Source organism: Acipenser ruthenus, chromosome 7, assembly GCF_902713425.1.
Source record: "Acipenser ruthenus chromosome 7, fAciRut3.2 maternal haplotype, whole genome shotgun sequence".
In the NCBI taxonomy this organism is placed as follows: domain Eukaryota; kingdom Metazoa; phylum Chordata; class Actinopteri; order Acipenseriformes; family Acipenseridae; genus Acipenser; species Acipenser ruthenus.
The window spans coordinates 2,333,044-2,356,178 of record NC_081195.1 but is presented as its reverse complement, the minus strand read 5'-3'; the positions used below and the strand labels follow the sequence as shown (position 1 = coordinate 2,356,178).

At 39.8% G+C, this 23,135-nt stretch overlaps 1 protein-coding gene across 1 annotated transcript; it reads right to left on the bottom strand.

Annotated features, from left to right (window-relative positions):
• Nucleotides 1-308: 308 nt before the first annotated feature.
• Nucleotides 309-21,770, bottom strand: cusr (Copper-only SOD repeat protein). The gene is made up of 10 exons (XM_034024530.3): nucleotides 21,599-21,770; nucleotides 18,618-20,706; nucleotides 12,400-12,499; nucleotides 8,662-8,739; nucleotides 7,827-7,931; nucleotides 5,710-5,851; nucleotides 4,572-4,686; nucleotides 3,682-3,806; nucleotides 1,529-1,609; nucleotides 309-1,302 (listed from the first exon to the last, which is right to left on the bottom strand). The coding sequence occupies exons 1-10, from the start codon at nucleotides 21,636-21,638 to the stop codon at nucleotides 1,196-1,198; spliced, it is 2,982 nt and encodes a 993-aa protein (XP_033880421.3). The 5' UTR covers nucleotides 21,639-21,770; the 3' UTR covers nucleotides 309-1,195.
• Between the last annotated feature and the right edge of the window lie 1,365 nt (nucleotides 21,771-23,135).

Sequence of the window (23,135 nt, the reverse complement as noted above, 5' to 3'; positions counted from 1 at the left end):
GTAGTTAGTACAGTAGTTACATTCCGTGTAGTGTATTCTTATGACCACAAGAGGGAGGGAGATCTTTTAAAAAATATAACAAGAACACATTTAAGAGCAAATCCATGCCTGTGTGTGATAATGTAATTCGTGTTTGTAATAAAATGGTATCTATAAACCTAGATGTGTTATCCAAACGATAAGTGAAAAATATTGAAGTACATTGGAGCTGTGTTTTCAGGAATTTAATATTTTCATAATCCCTCATCAATTTACCTTTCTGGGGTATTTCTTAGATTTAAAATAACACAGGGAAGGAATCATTTTGTTGAGACAATAAAAATCAGCCATACACGTGAATCATATTTATTCAATGCTATGATATATCCTTTCAATTATAAAGTCTAAATATCTTCATAGATACAGGAGCAGAATCTGAGCTATTCCCAGGAGCTCTACAGGTTTGCAGCATGATCACACCTGAGTAAAACACAAGTTTACATGAAAGTTAACAAAGGGTTGGCAGGAATCACTAATTGCACGTTCAAGTACATCGTAGCTTGCTTTTTTTTTTGTTTTTGTACATTCAAGAACTGGGGGTCTCAGGATTTGTATACATTATACTTACCGGTATAAGGCTTAATTCATCTAATTAATTTTTAATTAACTAAAATACATTTTGTAATAAAGAAATACAGATTTGTAATATTTCTGAGTTTTTGTACTGTATGTTCATCTAGAGATCTGAATGTAAGGGCCTCAATCTATACCTCTTATAAAGGGATCATTTCCATATCAAAATTTAGATTCTAAATCTGGTTCATTTTTTATGTGTTTTACTAATGCAGTGCCTAAAATAAAGTTCTAAATAACATATATAACGACCCCCTATAAGTAAAATATCCTCTCAACCCTATTACTGCTCAGAAATGTTTCAGCATTTGTTTTTAAGAGCAGATAAAGTGCAAGACAAGTGTACAGATAGAAATTAGAGCAAAAATTATGGGTGTGTGCTAGGCTGTTTCAGTGACACCTCAAAACTCCCTCGCATTTGAAGGAATTGTAAGATACACCTTATTTCACTTCAATAAAGCTTTCTGTGTTTGCGTTGTAATTGGAGTACTGTAACTGGAGTTTTATCATCAGGTCAACAGCTCCTTGGAGGCAAAGAGAATGCTGCATGTAAGGTCACTATGGCCCTCTCAGTGACTGCGAGTTACTGTAACATCACAGAGAGGATGAATTGAGGAACAACAGCTAGCAGGGTCAGTAGGTATCCTCGAGACTTCACATACTGGCTGGCATTATTGGGAACATCGGGATCTATAAAAATAGATAATATAACATATAAATGTAAATAAAATAGTAGCAATATCATTTTTTAAATTAAATTGATGACACAATATTACTGTTTACTTTTAGATAACAACAATTCAGACTACATTACATTTGGAGAGTCTAACTGAAGACTCCTTGATGGGGATAATATGATGTGATAAAGTGACACTTTATATGGCTGGGGGGAATCTACTGCAGTATGCATATTTACCATCTGGAGAGCACAGCTTGGACTGTCTGAATTTTCCCAGCTTCTCTTCATGTTGTAATGTCTTTGTTATATTTACATCACCTGGAAGACAGTAAATAAGGGTACAAAGTTTAACATTTTACAGAAATACGATAATATTCAAATACGTTTTCACATTCTCTTGGTTCTTCAAATCTCTGCTAAAACAGTCTGGCATATACACACATTAACTGGCTTGCAGAAGCACAGGCACACATTTCTGTTACAGTATGTGCACTATGTGATAAGCCAGTCAGGTCATTCTATAAACAATTCTTTGTAATATTATCCAACAAGCCCCTTGGCACATGGACGTGGTTATAAATGAACAGAGGTAACAAATCCAGTGCACCCTCAACCCTGACGTCAGTTTAGCGGTTAAAGTTTCTCTGAGTGTATTCAGTACTGAAAGGCTGGTTTTGTTCTTTCTGCACAAACAATTAAGGCTCTGACCTACCAGGTCTGGAAAAATAAAAAAACGAAAGCAAAGAAAAGGGAACCAGCCGAGGGGCAGGTATAGAGTGGCAAAGCTTTGTGTCAACCAGGAACAAAGTGTTTTCACGGAAAATAAGTATAATGCAACTTTCTGAAAATTATTATACACGCAAGAAATATATTACCAGTAGTACCTATTCTTAGGAAATTACACACAGTACACACACTATATATATATATATATATATATATATATATATATATATATATATATATATATATATATATATATATATACTGTATATATATATAGTGAGCCAGCTCTCAAGTTCACTACCTATCACCTATCAACGATCAGAGGGACCTGTGGGCAGCGTACATGCCTGCCATGACGTCGAGGAGTTAACGGGTGAACAGGCTGCAGGTGCGGTTAGGTAGGTAATTATTGTTTGAACATGGTATATTATCATTAGCCTTAATTGGCCCACAGCTGTAGCTTGTAAGCCAAATTCCTGGCTGATGAGTGGCTGGTAAAAGACAGCCTGTACAGCTAGCCAGGCATCTCTTTTAAACCCCAGAGCAGTCCGGGTTTATCTATACCTGAAAGCAGAGCATTAGAGTTTGAATACCTGGCGTGAAATGCTGCATTTCGTTGTGTCTGCAAATCCCTGTTTGCTACAGGGGCTGTGGGGATCTGCTTTGCCATGCCCTGGACTAACCTATATATCTTACAACTGCAATTCCAGATCACTGTAATTGCATCGCATACAGTTTAGCATGACTGGAGATCAGTGTAGTAATTAAGAACTCTGACATTGCTGTCTGGCTGACTGTGTAGGGATGATATGTACCATACAGACTACCAGGGTATTGTCCTTTAATCATGGTTTATTGTTATTACAAACCTGTAACAAGCCCTTCATTGATTTTTACAGGTTGAAATCCTTAAAACTAAAAGCTACTGTATGTTCTTACCTCTGAATAAATGTAACTATTTTTTGTATTTGTTGTACTTTTTTGTGTATGTAGTTTAGTTATGTAGTATATTAAACTGTTCTAAGGAATTACACATTCTCTCTCACTTTCATTAAATGTAACCCAATCCTGCGTAGAACAAAATACAGTATTCAGGTTTCTCTTTTCAATTCAGTGGTTTCAGAGGCTATTGTATTCTTGTGCAACTGAATACCCTGTTGTAAGAGGTGTGAATTATGGTCAACTAATCCACCCTGTGATTTCTCCTTGGTAGCTATTTTCATGTTCTCAGTACAATGTGATTTGCCCTTTACTCATAAGCTTTTAGTCATTGCAAAGACACTGTTTACAGCATTTTGGATGACATTTATAAAACTAACTGTGAGTTTTAGCCACACACTTGATTTTCAGCATTTTCTCATTTGAAGTAACTGCAGGGGACTCTTTTGTTAGCATATTAATTCACAGTAAGGATGTGATGTAATCCACACTCACCATGACCTACATGATTACATCCATTTCCCCATCTGTGTATTTGTTTCCGAGCATTTTTCATTGTAGTTCCTTAAACTGAAGTCTGACCTGTCACTCCCTGTTCCCTGGCAAAGACTGAGATTTCCAGGTTATATTTCCAATTATAATTCTGACTGCGAGACGTCAAGGATGTCTTCTGGAGGCTGTTTGCCCTGGTGAAAGCTGATGTGTTAGTGACTTGTCAACTTTACCTGACACAAAGAAGTTGACCTGCTGGCACTTGTCCTTATAGATGAGAGACGGAGCCCCTGGTAAAATAGTGACCTCCCACGGCTGGACTTTGAGAATGCTGGCAACTGTACTGCGGAACTCAAACCTATAGACAAAACAAGATGCTGAGGTATAGTACAGTACAGTACAGTGTGTGCCTGTACAGAGAGGCCTTAAGAACACAATGTATCATACTGCACTCATAGAGCTAACAATGATGTACAGTAGTGTGTGCCTATACAGAGAGACCTTAAGAACACAACGTATCCTACTGTACTCATAGATCTACAGTAACAATGATGTGCAGTACAGCGTGTGCATATATAGAGGTCTAGTGAATTCCAGCATCAAAGCTAAACACTCTAGCATTACTGTTAGTGTAAAAGTAACATTGTTTTTTTACTGCAGAATGGTCCTTGTGTGTTTGTGTGCTGTGTAAGCATGTTGCTGCAGCACTCACACAGTAGGAAGGAACTCTCTTGCTACAGTATAAACACTACTGGTGTCATCTGAAAGATATTTACTACATGTAAAATTGATACCTCACCAATGCATAATTTAAGAGTAACAAACAGGTTATTGAATCGTATGCTGCAAAATGAAGACTTGGTGACCTGTTCCTATCTCTACCTCCTCTGGATAATTCCCTGTCTTTCTTCAGCCTTGTTTTCCTGACTTCACACATTGACCAGTATGTGATTCCTCTTGTTGTGCCTTTACGGTGCGTATCCCCATGCTAACACATAAGCTAGTTACTGTCAAACTGCATAGTGAAGACAGGGACCCTTATCATGAAAACTCAATAAAATGCAAAAAACAGACTTAACTGTGTGTTTGTATTTCCCCAGGTTGTAGACTGAGGGACACTGACCTGCTGAAGGAGTTTACTTTGAGGAATGTCAGCAGTGCAGTAGGAGAGTCTGGCAGAATGCTTGCACAGTCCAGGATTCCACTAGTGCTCTTGAGGACTATTGACCTGTATACAACTACAGCAGGAAACAAAGAAGGTTCAGGAGCTTTTATATGGATCTTCTTACTGGAATCACTAGGTTTCTGTTCCAGCTATTTTATTTCTCCTGTTACTCTTCAATATGTTTTGGTTACTCTTGCATAGCTGGTCAAGGTTTGTCGTTACCGTAATATCTGGAAAGCATGCAAGCAGAAAATGACATAATGTAAAAAAACAAAAAAAAAACAAACATACAAATAGTATTTTCCATGCCCTGGACATTACCTAAATGTAGTTTGCGTTTCATACATTTTATATGAAATGTGTTTTGTGGTAAGGGAGTTGTTTATTTAATCATTCATGCTGCATATGATCACTGTAGGTTTGCTGGAAATACTGTACGTGTGTTTATTCCCACTGACTACACAAACGGTGTCAGTGTTATAAACTGAAACATGATCTGAACTGATAAGGAGATAAGTTCACTTTAATATGATTCCTCGTCACATCTTAATGAAAGAGGGTTTGTGTTCCATTCTTAAGATGCAGGAATTATTCAAGAGAGCTCTTCTTGGTCATACAAAAAAAAAAGGAAAAACTGGAAAAATGCATTCTTTACAAGTTTTCTAACACTTTACATTAAGTGACTTAGTGTAATTTTGTTTGCATGATATAACCCCTACACTAAACCTAACCCTAACTATAAACCTAACCCAAACCCTAACTCTAAACCTAACCCTAACCCTAACCCTAACTCTAAACCTAACCCTAACCCTAACCCTAACCCTAACTCTAAACCTAACCCTAACTCTAACCCTAACCCTAACTCTAAACCTAACCCTTGTTCCAATACAATTGTGCACTTACAGTACATATATCGTACAGAAAGATGTACACGTTAAGTACATTATAAATATGCATAATAACATTGTAATTATGTGTAAGTACACATGTGTTTACTATGTAAGTACAATGTAAATACACAGCAATTAGACATTTAATGTTAAGTGTAACCATTTCCTATTTCTCTTGTTTCTCAGACCTGCCATTAGAAAATTACCAGTGAAATCCCCAGCCAGTGGGAGATTGGCGTCAGTTAGCAGCTGCCGGTTTCCCAGGCTAATAGGACCTTGTTTTGATGTCATGTCTCCAACCATGCAGCTCAGAGGGTGACCAGGAGAACAGTTAGTGCTGTAACCAGCCTGGAAGCACAATCAAGGGTTAAAGTCCATCATAGATTAAGAAGTTCTACCTGTAAGAGCTCTATCACTGATAGTTTTTAAACTCTTGGTATGCACAGCAGTTCTAGTGACACAGTGGTACTGTACATAACACCAGATCCAGGAGATACTGCTCTATGAATGATTGTAGAAGGTAATGTAATTATTTTAAAATCATAGAAGCATATCACCATATTGGTAATTGAACATTCAATTTGAAATATCAAGTTTACATTGACAGTAATTTGTTGTTTATGAATGTAGGTGTATAACATTAGTCACTACTAAAATGAATATTTACCAACATTTACTATCATCCATCTTGTTGTTCAGAAAAATATCTAGAAAAAATGTTCAAATTGTATGTTGTGCATGATAAGCCCTAAAGGAAGCTTTATTTATTTATTTATTTAAGATTTATTTAATAAAATAAGAAATCACCACTCCTTTGTTATACATTATTATGAATTCATTACATTTTGGGTGGTGGTGGATTTTCTGTAGTTGTGTCAATTTCACTTTACAATATTACCTTCAATTACTGCACTAATACCTGATTATGACATCATTACAACAGGTGTGACAGACTTATAAAGCCTCGGGCTGCCTGCCAGTGTAACCTCCCTAGAGATCATCTGTGGGATCATTAACCTACAACAAATGCATCACTAATTGTAGCTGGGGTTGGAACCTCAGACATCAGTGATTTGTAAGTAGTGACAAGTGTCCTCATGTCGTTATCCGTGAAGAGAAAGGTGGACCAAGAGTGCCGTGTGTTTCAAGAGAAATGGGGAATTTGCATTTCTTTGTGGACATGAATGGAAAGCCAACATGCTTAATTTGTAATCAACATGTGGCTGTTGTGAAAGAATACAATATAAAAAACACTATGAAGTAAACCATGGCAAGAAATATGATATACAGGAACGTTATGTGAAGATAAATACTGAATTACCAGTCATTGTAAAAGGAACAATCGATGTTTACTAATACGTGTAACAGAAGTGATGCTGCTGTTGGCGAGCTATGTGATTGCCCACAAAATAGGTGTTTCTTCAAAACCATTTTCTGATGTAGTTTTTGAAGAAATGCTGCTAAAAGCTGCTGAAACAGTACATCCTGAGAAGCAGCAAACTTTATCCGTCATGAATATCAACAAATCTAAATTCTGTTCTCAACTAACTGGCACACACCTTAGCATGATACTCAAGATATGCTCTGCCCAGTCATTTGCTCCAGGTGTTGATGTGCTGGTTCAAAGAGGTCTCACGTATCAGGAAGCAGCAGCAGCAGTACCTAATATTCTTTGTATATCTTTTGGTGAGTCAGTGGGAATAAATAAAAAACGCATCCATATCTATTTATATTTTTAGATCTTTTTGTGCAATTTTTTTTTTTTTTTACCTGTATCCTATTGAATAAAAAAAAACATATTCTGCGATATTCTGTGGGCCGGATGACATAGCTCTGGGGGCCCTGATTTATACGATTAAAGTTACATACATAGATTTACATACATAGATTTCTAAAAATGTATGTATGAAATACAGATGTCAGCGTGACAGAAGAGCTTAACCTCCAGGTTAGTTGCTAAAACATTCCTAGCAATGAAAGTCTGAATGAGGGGTGTGTTGTGTGCGGTTGGCTTTGTGGAGGTCTGGATCCCGTGCTGCACTGTTCATATCCTCAGCTCTTTGTGATACACCAGGGAGGTGGCTGAAAGCATGCTTCATCAGCGCTGACAACTGTTCTTCTCAAAAAAGCACAATGGAGTGACAAATAATGTTTGCATGAGTTGTGAAAGTAGTGCAGATTGTTACATACAGTGTAAGCACTTTCCATTGGTTTTGGTTGTGAAGGTGGCTTGGTGTTAGATTCCACTGCTCCTCATATCATAACTGTTCCATTCTCTGTCCAGCTGGGTTTTATTCCGTCCCCGGAGCCTGTTAGGACTTACCCCAATGCTCATTTTGAAGGGGTTGTAGTCGTCTCCCACGCCTGAACACGTGTGGTCATTGTCCTGTAATCGGTTGGTGTGAATGTACCAAGAAGCTTCTGTGACCTTCAACATCCAATGGAAAGGACATGAGTCAGACTTCCTAACTGACCCCTTTATCAGCACAACATTCAGTATTCAAACAAAGACGCAAATAATAGGGTCAAAGCTATTTTTATTCTGTACTGTATATAGTATGTGAAATACTATGGTTCCCAGTATTTGGGCAATTACTGTATATGTGCAGTTAACAAAATGGGCAACTTAAATTCATAATCCTTGGGCATTTTCAATGTTTATTACAAACTGATGCAATCTTCCAGTTGCAGCAACACTATACCCTGCCAGGAAAAGCCACAGCTGGCTTTTTTCGAGCATTTTACAGTAGTGGGGAATCACCCAATTCTCTGGTTATACTGAAATTGCCCATTCAAAATAAGAGCTTAATTCAATCATTGTGTATTCCCTGGTACTGTAAAATGCTCTAATAATTCAGCTGTGACTTACCCCAGGTGGTAAAGGTTGATCAAATCAAGAGGTTTTTTTTCTGTCCTTATGTTTCTTGACTTCTGAATATTACCAAAAGGCAAACTGCTCCCATCACCCCCCTATGATTTCTTTTTATTGAACAGGATGTGTTTAACAATAGTTTATTTTCATTTTGTTATGTAAGGGAAAGTAATAAAACTTATGGAATCTCTGAGAACATTCCAGCTGCTGAAAATAGATTTTAAATGTTTGATTTGATATTTTAACCACTAAATTCCAAGAATCTTTTCTTTTTTTTTTTACTTACATCAGGGCTCTGGGTTGACTGTAAATCCACTTGTAAAATAGTATCACTGGAGCTCCCATCTGGAAAGATCTGCTGAACCTGAAACACAACATTCAAATGAGACGCGATTGAACGTGGAACGCATAGTTCTGCACAGCTGTAGTAAGGGTCTGTTTCCATTTAAATGGATCTTGGGATTCTTATTAGAAATCATACACATTTATTTTTTGGATGGGAATCTAAATGCTTAAGTGAATGCAACACATTTTCTAGTATCCGGTACAAAAAACACTGTTTGATTTAGAAATAAACATTCAACCATCAAATCAAATAGATACAAGGATCGAGAGTAGAGCAATACCCTATAAAGGGGACTGCAGTGTTGCAGCTACAGTATGAGCTGTGATTCAATCCTAGCAGCACCAATAAGCACTTGGATGGTATTGGTCAATCCTAGCAGCTGTCTGTCTTTTGTGGTAGCAGTAACCTCTGCCCCATGAACACTGTGCAAATATAACATTGCAGATCTGTACTTTCCCAGCTATTAATGATTCTCGACTCTGAGACAGTCATCTCTGTAAAATCATACAAGTGAGCCACTATAAGCAAGGTGCTCAGTGAACTGCATTAATGTATTGAAATGGGTTTGAATTGTACCTCAATTACCACAGCGATATGGAGAAGCGTATCACCATATCGGTAACTGAAAATTCAATTTGCAGTACAAAGTTTACATTGACAGTGTGCACATTTGTTACTGACACTAATTTGTTGTTTATGAACGTAGGTGTATAACATTAGTCACTCCTAAAATTAATATTTCATTTTTCCTATCATCTGTCTTGTTGTTCAGGAAAAGTTCCAGAAAAATTGTACAAATAGGATATTGTGATAAGCCCTTAATAAAATTAAGCTTATTTTTATTTTTTTTATAAGATTTATGTAATATACTAAAATAAAAAAAAATAAAAAAACACCACTCCTTTGTTATACATTATTATGAATTCATTACAATTTGGTGATGGCTTATCTGTAGTTGTGTCAATTTCACTTTACAATATTACATTCAATTACTGCACTAATACCTGATTATGACATCATTACAACAGGTGTGACAGACTTATAAAGCCCCGGGCTGCCTGCCAGTGTAACCTCCCTAGAGATCATCTGCGGGATCATTAACCTACAACAAACTGATGATTGCACAGAAATGCTATGAATAGCATTGTACCATAAATACAGATTTCTGATCTCTGCTTGTATTTCCACCATTTTCTGCTTTGAACCAACCACCATTTCCTGGAGTTTTTTTATTTCTCCCTTATAATGGCCAGAATTAACACAGGTCACCAGTGATAAAAGACTAGTGTGATTACCCACTGAGCCAGCTAACCTTTATATATATACAGTATGTGTGTGTGTGTGTGTGTGTGTGTGTGTGTGTGTGTGTGTGTGTGCCTGCCTGCGTGCGTGTGTGTGTGCGTGTGTGCATATTCAGTAGCTTTATGGACATTGATGGGTTACAGAATTACAGTATGTGTAAAACCAAAATGAAATCTTTATGAGGGGCCCATTCAATTTCTACAAACATAGATTAGGAAAAATAAAATAACATTAAACGCATAACAAACAACTTCAGCATAACCCTTGATCTGACAGATCCATCTGCTGCATTAGAGATTAGATTCATGGCCTTAATGAACACAGCAAAGCATTTTGCTAGGAAGAAGGGACCATGAGCCAGCCCAGTTCTAAAACCCCACTAGGACACAGACCATTATCATCAACACAACTGTAATTAATGCGCTGGCCTGCTGAGGATGCCATCTTTTTATGACAGCTCAAATACAGCAATCAGCATCCGAGTGTTCTGTGGAAACATTCTCCCTATGCAAACTCTTCATGACAAATACAATATTTTCTACCAGGTTAGTTATTGGTATATAAGAAAGATTTAAGCTTAAATGAGCCTGCTTAAAACAATGCACTTTGATAGATTCGCCATGGTCTTAACACTGAAAAGTCAAATAAATAGCTAGTTCCACAGCTAATTGCACAGTGTTTTCTTGCTTCACTGGTTTGGGACACCACATTTCACAGTTTAGAAGACAAAGGGTTATCATACTGTACCATATTGATGTGACAGCCCATCAGGGATTAATGACTATTTGGTTAGATTTCATGATAATCTTGTTGAGGAAATAAATACCTGATTATAAAAACACACAGCCGATGATAAGAAAAATCTCAACAATTACTATGAAAAACAAAAAAAATAAATATTTTGTTAACTGGTGGCATGAACTGAAAACACTTTTCCATCAATAGAAGTTATCTTAAGTTCTTTAACAAATATGTAACTTTTTTTTTTCCTTTCTGAAAATATATAAGCCGAAAATAAAGACTGACAGGTTTTCCCCTATTCTTTTCTGTTATACTTTTCTGTTATACATTTGGTTAGCTGTTATTGAATCTAGAAAATTGACTGCAGACTTTGTGTGTGTGTGTGTGTGTGTGTGTGTGTGTGTGTGTGTGTGTGTGTGTGTGATGCACAGTCTACACACCAGAACCTTTACAGATGTAATTGATAAATTGTGTGAAGGTCCTGTATTTGAAGGCTACACATTCAGTGTACATCAGCCATTTCTTCAAAAGTTGGGAAAAATGTTTTATTTATAAAACTTTTGTAAAATATTTGAAATGTATAAAAGCTTCACCATGTCAATCCCAATCTTCACTATATTATGGTAGAGTTACCATGTATAAACAGCAGCAGGCGTGGCGACCCAGCCAAGGGTTAGGTAATGAAATCCAGTGGACCCTGTCCAGGACTGCATGTTTGAAGCTGTATAGTGTTTCTTTACTCTATAAGGGGCGTGTGTGTGTGTGTGTGTGTGAGAGAGAGAGTGTGTGAGTGTGTGTGAGAGAGAGAGAGAGAACTTGCTGAATCATCCCCTCGTTTTCTTTGTCACCAAAATACAATCAAGTCTCTCAGGGTTTCACAAGTATATCCGTTGATCATCTCATCTCTCTCTATCTCTTTCTCTCTCGTTATGTTAAATGACAAAGCCTAATGGGATCCCTATCACTATTAACAGACAGAAGAGACTGTAATAGATCAGAACAAACTCAGTATCGTGGTTCATAACTGCACATAACAATGCAATAATGTTCCCTTGTACAGTGGCACTGCATTATAGTGCATGGTTATTGAAATATTAGTGGGAACATGCAATTATGTAATCTTGATTGCCTTCATCTGTACACATCACCATGTTTTAGGAATCTGTTTTACTGTACTTCGACTCAGAGATCCCATTCAGCTAGGCCTATATATAGAAAGGATTTATAGAAAGGATGAAAACGGCAAACTCTGAACTCTTTTTCAGGAACGTACATTGAAAACTTCAAACTTCAAACAATATATTAAGGTAAAGCGGAAGCATTACAATAACATTACTAACCAGAGCGGCCAATTATACATTAAAGACAGGACCGTCCGACATACAGTACCTGTACATTTATTCCATCGCTCCAGTTCTGAACCAGTCAATGAAATCTACACAGATACAACTGTCCCTATAGAAAGCATATATGTATTTGATCTATCTTTGAGAATACCAAATGCATTTCACTCATAATGGTATAAGTCATATTCACAAGCCGAAATAAAAAGAAGTCTCACAGTCTACTGACAAAGCAGACAAAGCAAATGTCACTAAAGCGCTTGGCACTGCAATTAAATAATGCTGTGCTTACCATTGAAATGGTCCCCTTGACAGCATTGTTGAAGACAGCCTTGGCTCGAACCCACCCCCCTTCTGAGGCCTTATCAGGCAGGATGTCCGCACATTGCATTCTTCATTTTTGATACCAGCAAAGAAAAAAAACCCATAGTTATCAGCACAACATCCCAGCGGACAGACTCAGAAATACATCAGTAAACGTGAACCCTGTCCTTATCTGAGGTTTCTGTTGTGACAGGCTTTATTTATTATGGTACTTCATTTCTTGTTTGTTTGCTTTGGTAAAACTAAAGAAATTCAGAAAGTTGCTTTGATTATTGACATTAAGCAGAGGTTTTTAACTGCCATATCCTACTGGTCTAAGTAACACTAGTAGGGTAATGCAACCTTATTCAATTTGAATGGACTTCTCTTTGATAACAACTGTTAACTAAATCTTCTCAAAAGGAATAAACAAATGCTAAAAAAATGTAAGTTGAATATAGAAAGTATAAAGACCACAACGGAAGTATTGGGCACGATAGACATGTTTTTAAATATTATCAACATCATTTCCATGAGCAACACTGGAAAAGTCATTTTTAGCACAGTGCTGTCAACGTGCTCTAGGTACCATGCTGGCACAACTGTGGAAACTTTCCACTAATTGTATTTGCTTTCTGTGCAAGCTTGGTACCTCTGGTTTTCTGAGAGAGTAATTGTAGCCCTGACCACTTTGCATGCTGCATAGGATATGAAAGGATGCAGACAAGATGCCAGCCCGAACCCGCAGTGCACGCAATGCAGGTAAACTTGTTTTACCCAGGTGACTTCCTGAGCAAATCTAGTTTAATAACCCCACAAACACTGAATGGCTGTGTGGCAGGGCGTAAGCCTTAAGTGTGGGTTTGCTGTAAGTAGTGTGAATGTAAATTTGGCTGGGATGGGGTTCAATCCAACAATACATGAGGTCACTGACTGTGATTTCTGGCAGGGAGGTATCTAACCCCACCCCAGCCATTACAGCCAATCCCAGTTCTCAATTATAAAAGAAAGTTAAGAAGAATGTTCTGGATATCTAATCCTATAATGGTTTAATAGTTCTACTTTTAATCTGTCCTCGTTCTCAATTAATTGTCCAAAATGTAACATAATGTGAAGTGATAGACCTTAAGAAATCCTTCGAACTAGGGAGTGGCAGTCACTCCTGCTTCTGAGGAGAACATACATCACAAGAGTGCTTTTCAAGTCAACCCCGGTCCTCAACTACCCCTAACAGTACAGCATATTTGTTTTAAACATGCATTGTTTTCCATTGCACATGCTGTACATCACAAGAACACACATACATCACTACATCACAACAACACACATAAATCACAACAACATGCATACATCACAACCACATACATACATCACAACAACATGCATACATCACAACAACACGCAGAAACAGGAATCCTTGGAGGTGCTGTTGCTCTACAGATTATATTAATCCGTAATACAAAGGCCTGGGCTGTTAAAATGAGGGAACACGATGCCACTGTGTGGCTTGGAACTTGGTTTCAGGGGACTGGGTTTCAGGCCACTGCACAGCACACAAGGGGACACTTGATACAGCAAAGCTGCCTCAAACTAAGTCTCCCGGTCTCCTGGAACCAGGTTTCAAACCACTATTCCTGAAAAAGTGCCACATACTGTACAAGAAATGTTGTTCTACTGTATAAACATCTATTTGGTCAATACTACCAACAATGCTATATTAACATTACTATATTGCAGTTTTTTTTCAGTTGCTAAAATCAAGTTTATGAAACCATTGGCGCAATTTTCAAAACTCTTAACACAAAACTCCAAACTGAGTTGCAGAAATCTAATGTTTCGGAACCCCAGACATTTTTGCATTTGATTACATACAAATTACAAAATCTACACAATTTCACAATTATCTACATTACTTGCTCAGTCAGAAATACATATTTCAAATATTTATATCTGTTTTTCGAAATGCTTCACTCTAATGCTATTACCAAGAATGACATCTCATTATTGATAATCGCATCATCCCAACACCACATAAAAGGCTGTGTAGACTGCATGCAGTTTGTGACAACATGGAGCAGGCTGCAGAACAAGATGCTAGGTGAGGGCGAGGACAGGGACAGGGGCAACGTCAAGGAAGACGATCACCATCACGATCACCATCAGTCTCCCTGCAATGGCTCGGATTCAACAAAGGCACCAAGTAACAATGAAACAAATTGGCTTGGTGCCTATTGAAAAAAATAATCCTAGGGTGAAGCAACTGGGAGTAGGTTCAGGTAAGAACACTATATTTATTCCTCAGTATACTGCAATAGAAGTGCATACACAGGGACAGTAATGTTCTTATGATACTGGTAGCATGCGAGTTTGGTATAGATACCATAATACTGTGGTAGTACTGTGAGTTGATATGGATAAGTAAACCCAACTGTGCATCTCAATTTTCAGAAGGTAATGGAGCTGGATGCGAACGTCAATCGGCACAAACACATTTTTGTGTTTCAACTTGGCCAAAACACGAAGACGTGGCAGGAGCATCATCGGCCAGCGTGCGACAATTCAAGTCCCAGGGCAGCGTGGGAGCAACATCACCATGTGTGCTGCCATTTCAGAAGATGTCATGGAGCAACATCACCATGTGTGCTGCCATTTCAGAAGATAGCGTGGAGCAACATCACCATGTGTGCTGCCATTTCAGAAGATGGCATGGAGCAACATCACCATGTGTGCTGCCATTTCAGACGATGGCGTGGAGCAACATCACCATGTGTGCTGCCATTTCAGAAGATGGCGTGGAGCAACATCACCATGTGTGCTGCCATTTCAGAAGATGGCGTGGAGCAACATCACCATGTGTGCTGCCATTTCAGAAGATGGCGTGAAGCAACATCACCATGTGTGCTGCCATTTCAGAAGATGGCGTGAAGCAACATCACCATGTGTGCTGCCATTTCAGAAGATGTCATGGAGCAACATCACCATGTGTGCTGCCATTTCAGAAAATAGCGTGGAGCAACATCACCATGTGTGCTGCCATTTCAGAAGATAGCGTGGAGCAACATCACCATGTGTGCTGCCATTTCAGAAGATGGCATGGAGCAACATCACCATGTGTGCTGCCATTTCAGAAGATGGCGTGGAGCAACATCACCATGTGTGCTGCCATTTCAGAAGATGGCGTGAAGCAACATCACCATGTGTGCTGCCATTTCAGAAGATGGCATGAAGCAACATCACCATGTGTGCTGCCATTTCAGATGATGGCGTGGAGCAACATCACCATGTGTGCTGCCATTTCAGAAGATGGCGTGGAGCAACATCACCATGTGTGCTGCCATTTCAGAAGATGGCATGGAGCAACATCACCATGTGTGCTGCCATTTCAGAAGATGGCGTGGAGCAACATCACCATGTGTGCTGCCATTTCAGAAGATGGCGTGAAGCAACATCACCATGTGTGCTGCCATTTCAGAAGATGGCGTGGAGCAACATCACCATGTGTGCTGCCATTTCAGACGATGGCGTGGAGCAACATCACCATGTGTGCTGCCATTTCAGAAGATGGCGTGGAGCAACATCACCATGTGTGCTGCCATTTCAGAAGATGGCGTGGAGCAACATCACCATGTGTGCTGCCATTTCAGACTATGACGTGGAGCAACATTACCATGTGTGCTGCCATTTCAGACGATGACGTGGAGCAACATCACCATGTGTGCTGCCATTTCAGAAGATGGCGTGAAGCAACATCACCATGTGTGCTGCCATTTCAGAAGATGGCGTGGAGCAACATCACCATGTGTGCTGCCATTTCAGAAGATGTCGTGGAGCAACATCACCATGTGTGCTGCCATTTCAGAAGATGGCGTGGAGCAACATCACCATGTGTGCTGCCATTTCAGAAGATGTCATGGAGCAACATCACCATGTGTGCTGCCATTTCAGAAGATGGCGTGGAGCAACATCACCATGTGTGCTGCCATTTCAGAAGATGGCGTGGAGCAACATCACCATGTGTGCTGCCATTTCAGACTATGACGTGGAGCAACATTACCATGTGTGCTGCCATTTCAGACGATGACGTGGAGCAACATCACCATGTGTGCTGCCATTTCAGAAGATGGCGTGGAGCAACATCACCATGTGTGCTGCCATTTCAGAAGATGGCGTGGATCAACATCACCATGTGTGCTGCCATTTCAGAAGATGGCGTGGAGCAACATCACCATGTGTGCTGCCATTTCAGATGATGGCGTGGAGCAACATCACCATGTGTGCTGCCATTTCAGAAGATGGCGTGGAGCAACATCACCATGTGTGCTGCCATTTCAGACGATGGCGTGGAGCAACATCACCATGTGTGCTGCCATTTCAGAAGATGGCGTGGAGCAACATCACCATGTGTGCTGCCATTTCAGAAGATGTCGTGGAGCAACATCACCATGTGTGCTGCCATTTCAGAAGATGGCGTGGAGCAACATCACCATGTGTGCTGCCATTTCAGAAGATGGCGTGGAGCAACATCACCATGTGTGCTGCCATTTCAGACTATGACGTGGAGCAACATTACCATGTGTGCTGCCATTTCAGACGATGACGTGGAGCAACATCACCATGTGTGCTGCCATTTCAGACGATGGCGTGGAGCAACATCACCATGTGTGCTGCCATTTCAGACGATGACGTGGAGCAACATCACCATGTGTGCTGCCATTTCAGACGATGGCGTGGAGCAACATCACCATGTGTGCTGCCATTTCAGACGATGGCGTGAAGCAACATCACCATGTGTGCTGCCATTTCAGAAGATGGCGTGGAGCAACATCACCATGTGTGCTGCCATTTCAGAAGATGACGTGGAGCAACATCACCATGTGTGCTGCCATTTCAGACGATGACGTGGAGCAACATCACCATGTGTGCTGCCATTTCAGACGATGGCGTGGAGCAACATCACCATGTGTGCTGCCATTTCAGAAGATGGCGTGGAGCAACATCACCATGTGTGCTGCCATTTCAGAAGATGGCGTGAAGCAACATCACCATGTGTGCTGCCATTTCAGAAGATGGCGTGGAGCAACATCACCATGTGTGCTGCCATTTCAGAAGATGGCGTGGAGCAACATCACCATGTGTGCTGCCATTACAGACGATGGCGTGGAGCAACATCACCATGTGTGCTGCCATTTCAGAAAATGGCGTGGTGGCCCATAGGTCGTTATTTGGGTCGTACAATTCCACACATCTACTGAATTTTCTAGATGAGCTGCACAATAACCTTGTTCAAGCTGATCAGGAGATCACATATGTCATTGTGTGGGACAGTGTTAGCTTCCATCACGCAGTGGTGGTGCGGGAATGGTTAACAGCACAGCAGCAATTCATTGTAATGTACCTGCCACCATACTCGCCTTTCCTCAATCCTATTGAGGAGTTCTTCTCTGCTCGGAGGTGGAGGGTTTACAATCGTCAACTTTATCAGCATGCCACCCTTCTGCAAGCCATGGATGCTGCATGCGATGACATTACCCAAGAACAATGTCAGGCGTGGATTCGGCATGCAAGAAGGTTTTTTCCCAGGTGCAAGGCAAACGAAAACATTTTTTGTGATGTCGATGAGAACTTGTGACCAAATGTACATGAGAGGCGAGATGTACCTGAGTGACCTGGTGTGGTTTATGTTTAAATAATTCATTTGTATTCATTTCTGTTTGCAGATTTTGTCCTCCTCTTCAATTATTAAAATGTATTTTGACAAATGTATCATGAGTTTATTGTTCTTGAGTTCACTGTTTGTTCAAATGATTAAGCAATAATGCTGATATTTTCTTTTGTTTCAATGACTAAACTAATGATGTGATGGTATTTCATTAATAAATTCTGGTTTGGAGCTATTTGGAACTATTATGTTGTTTTGCAAAATATATTAACTAAACAGAATGCAAAACTCAAGGTTTTGCGTGTTTAACAGTCTTCTGCCACTAGAGTTAGTGGTTTTGGTTCTTGTGTTAAAAGAAAATTGCACCAATAGTTTCATAAACTTGATTTTACCAACTGAAAAAAACTGTAATTAATCTACTATATATATATATTTGGGCAATCAAGCCGTACCCTGTAACTCTTTACTGAAGCAGGATGATCAAAATAAGATTTATATAACTAGCAAAACTTTATTTAAAAAAAATAATAATAAATAAGAATGCTTACCTTTTTCCGTCTCCATAATGAACAACCAGTGAGCGTCCCATGATACTATTTGGTCCAAATAGCGGCAAGTTATTATCCACATACTGTTCATTCATCTGGGTTAGAGTTGTTAAAAGTCCAAATTTACCACTAATGTCACCAACCTCATACTGATCCGAACTGCCAGTAGCAGGGGGAGGAGATAATGATTGGTTTACAGAGAAGGGATTGAAATGGCCCAGAATGTTTTCATTCGAGCAAGCGTCTCTGTCCAGAGAACTTTTCCTAAGGGGCAATATGTGAACATGATAGCCCCCAGCTGCAGATTGTAAGTCTGTCAGAGACACTTTAATCACAGTGGGCTCCAGGTATGAGCTTTGTGAGAACTGCACTCCGCCACGGGATGACCCAGCCCCGAACCAGGGCCCTGTTTGCGCTGAAGCCGAGCGCAGAGCAGTGATATTTGCGCAAGACAATCTGCTGCCTGCCTTGTCTGCCCCATGAATCACCAATGATCTTCCAAGAACAGAGGTGATCCCAGAGAGCCCTGAGGTGGTGTCAGTGAAGAAGAACTTGGTTTGTACGGTTCCTACACGAGAGGTGAGGCTGATTGCCATGTGCTTGCTGGAAAAATCTCCCACTTCACATGCAAAGGGGCTGTCTGGGTTGCAGTTGGGGTAATAATTGGTATCATTGGTGTCAACTTTAAATGGGTTATAATGCCCCTTTGTACTCTGACACACATCTGTGTCAAAGTCTGTTTCCGAGCTGATAGGGTACTCATGGGCGTGCCAGGTGTGGTTATTGGTTGCAGGGGACAGTGAGTTCCCATAAGAGAGCTCCAAGAAAACGGTTAAGTCTGAATCCGGGTTACTCTTCAGCTGGTTGAACATGATCCTCCCAACCACAGGACCTTTCAAGACAGCTACTGCAGTCATCACATTTCCTGGATAGCCAATTGTCCCACAAAGGAGCCTTGAACTATTTGGATGGTGTATCACCACTGAGCGGCCGACAATACTGTTCCTTCCGAAGAGAGGCAGGTTCCAATCCGTAAACGTGGAATTGAAGTTATCCTGACCTGCCATGGACCCATGCCTACCACTGAGATCGCCTGTCTCATACATGTCATGAGTTGCTCCTGGAGCTCTGGGGTATTCAGGAATTGTTGTGTCCACATCAAAAGGATTCCAGTGCCCGCCCACATGGTCATTGTGACAAAGGTTTTCTTCCGAAGTCTTCCTTTGTGGCATGGGAAATTGGTGGACGTGATAGGGCCCCACCAAGCTCTTTAGGTTCGACAGGGACACGGTAATTTCTGTAGTATCGAAAGGAGAGGCTTGGCTAAAACTAATGGACCCCCTCATATGTTTCATGTTGATGGGAGCCGCAACATTTTTGACTTCTACCTCCCTGATTTCCGCGCATCCGATCTCCCTACCAAACCTGATCAGAGCAAAGTGTTTGTCTGTGCTGAGCTGGGAAGCTTCCAGTCTGGACTTGGTTGCATTTTGAGGGGAACCCACTATCAGCATTCCAAGGGATGTCAAGCTCAAGCTGTCCAGCATGCCAAAAAGAGAATCACAACTGGAGGACTCATTCGGTACTACAAACAGACTGACTTCTGATACACCGGCACTCTTCTTGATGTGCATCAGATCAGAGAGAATCCTCGCAGCATCTTCTCCTTCATTCTGACGGATGTACAAATCTCCAGCCACAGATGAAAAGAACTTGGCTTGCCAGGTCTTGATATTTCCATTTTTTTTCCGTACAACAGCACAGGCTTTATCGCCATTATCGCTGCATGGTTCCACCACTACAGACAGATCAGCCAGGCTGGTTCTTCCTTCAAAGAGGTCTGATACATCAATCTCATCAACAGATTGACTAGCACTGAACCGGTAGATCGTCTTCCCGATGTTGGACTCCAGACAGGGCTCTGAGAAGTGGCCATACATTACAGGGAACTCATTCAGGGAGATGTTAACTAGTTTGCAAACCCCAGTCAGATTCACAGTAGCTGTTTTTGAGCTGGAATCAAACTCCACCCATCCCATCACTCCTGCCATGTTTATATCAGCTTTGAAATGTTCACAAACAGCTGCTCCTAAAAAGGAGAAAATGGCACTATCAAAAAACAGCAACAGAATGTCAACTGTACAAAACAGTTGTGGGGAAATGTAAGCTATTGTTTTTAATCAGGCCTGAGATCTGTGTTGATTTCTGTGATGACTCTGATAGCAACCGAGGTGGTTAGTGTGCTGGTCTTATTATTTTTGTATCACACCTTACATCTGATAGAACTGCAGTTTACAATGATCATTTTAAAAGGAAATGCTGATGGTAAAAGGAATCTCTTTCATGTGTTGTATTTTTCCAAAGAATTATTGTTTAATGTGTGTTGCTTTATTATAAATGCAAGTATTTTTTTTCTAAATAATTTTATGTATAAATACAAAAACACAAAACTAACATCGGCCTGCCTGTGTAAATCTATGTAAAAAAAAGTAACATTTTAAATTAAGATTATTATTGTAACCCTCCTTTCAAAAAATGTGTTACACTGATATACGTTACTCTTAGCTCAGAGGTATAGTCACTTTAGATTGTCTGTATATAAACCTTTAAAAGCAAATTAAATAATTCACAGTTTGGACATAGGACTACGACAAGCCTCCTAACACTCAAGAGAAATACATTTAAAATATATCATGTATTATGTATTAATGAAAGTGTTAAATGTTGACATTTTCTATTGTATCATTTCGAAATACATGTCTTTCAGATTGCTTCATTCATTTACTATTGCATGGGGGGAAGAAATGGTTTACTTTTAATAAGTAACTATGCAACTTCACTGCATGCAGTTTTAACTACAGAAGCTTTTCTGTTGATACAAATGTAAGTACAGTATCTTAGTATCTAACACCAAGACTACATCATACAAGTACTTCACATTAACATACATGCATAATCTTAAAGCTTAACATACAACTCACCCCACAACGCAAACAGCATCAGACTCCAGCAAAGGCACATGATGGCAGACCTATAGTGCTTTCCCTGAGCAATGCACAGTCACCTCTGTTGGCGTCTGAGGTGAGTAAGGTGCTTTAACTGGATTCCACTCTGTGCTCAGCACTTCAGCAATGGCTCTGTTCTCATTGGCTGAGCACCACCACCTCTCAGAAAAACAGGGCAGGGAAATGAAAGCTTTACCACTGAATGTATACAGAGCGACACTCAAAATATAGATGCTATTGGAGTTCCCCCACCCCCACCCTTCTGAATATATATTTAATATTAGAACTTAATGCAAAAATAATAAGCACTTCTCTTTATTGCACTATCAATAACCATTTTCCTATATGGTTTCCTGAACCCACATACTGCACTACTGTCTTTATAAATACTCTACATCAGCCTAAAATAGAAGGTATGGTAAAAGGCATCAGCAGTTATTAGAGCCATGATAAATGGTGATTGCTGATTGATTGAACAGTGCTCAGCGTCTGTGTGACAGGGTAACATCACGGCCAGGATGTTAATCGGCAGGGAGAGAGACTCAGAGGCAAGACAGCTGCAGTGAAGCGCTAATACGCACATTTATTACAGAAAACAATAAACAAAACACTGGAACAAAATAAACAGGCACAGTGCCCAAAACAAACAGTTAAACAAAAAAAAACTCACACGCATAAACAGGACAGGACAGGACAGGACAGGGCAGGGCAGGACCACACCTTCACCTTCTAACACCAACATTAATGCTAACATTAAACCCATGGTCACCCTTTTTATACACCTGTGGCTGGTCCTACGTCTTTTGACAGGGAGGGATTTAACCCCCTCCCTGCCAACCCAATGAACACACTCTTGAAAATGATCTACCTGAATTCTGAACAACAAATTCTGTTGTAACAGTACAATCAAAACCCCTTCTAGTTACTGTATAAAGATAAATTGTATGAATATTGTACTAGTATCTTTGCTAGCTACACATGTCTAATTGCTTAGTGTAATTTGAACTTCACTTATTCCTGTTGCCATTTCTCTTAGTTTTCAATGTGTATATTGTATTATAAGCTCAGACCAAGTGGAAGTGCTAAAGAGCAGTGAAAAGGTAACCAATCAGATCCTATATATTTGACTCACATAAAGGAAGGGACTAGTTTACCTTTGAATAACCATTACCGGAGAACTACAGTGGTATCTTTTCATATTTTCAAATACTGCACCAATGGTATCACAATGGTATGAACCAGAAATACACTAGTACTGTTTTATTGGTTTGCAGGACTTCCTTAGGGTGAGGCCATAATTAAATCATGTATTAATGCAAATATCTCTCAAAATCTGTGTGAGATTCTAATAGAAAGTCTGCTGTGAGAGATGGAAGCAGAGGTACAGCACTTCTCTTTCAGACTCATTGCCTATACTGAACATTTTTGTCACACAGTGCCCTCTTGTGGTTATTGTCAGTCATTGACATAGAGGCATATTTTCAAAGCAGTAATTATTTATTAAAATAAATGG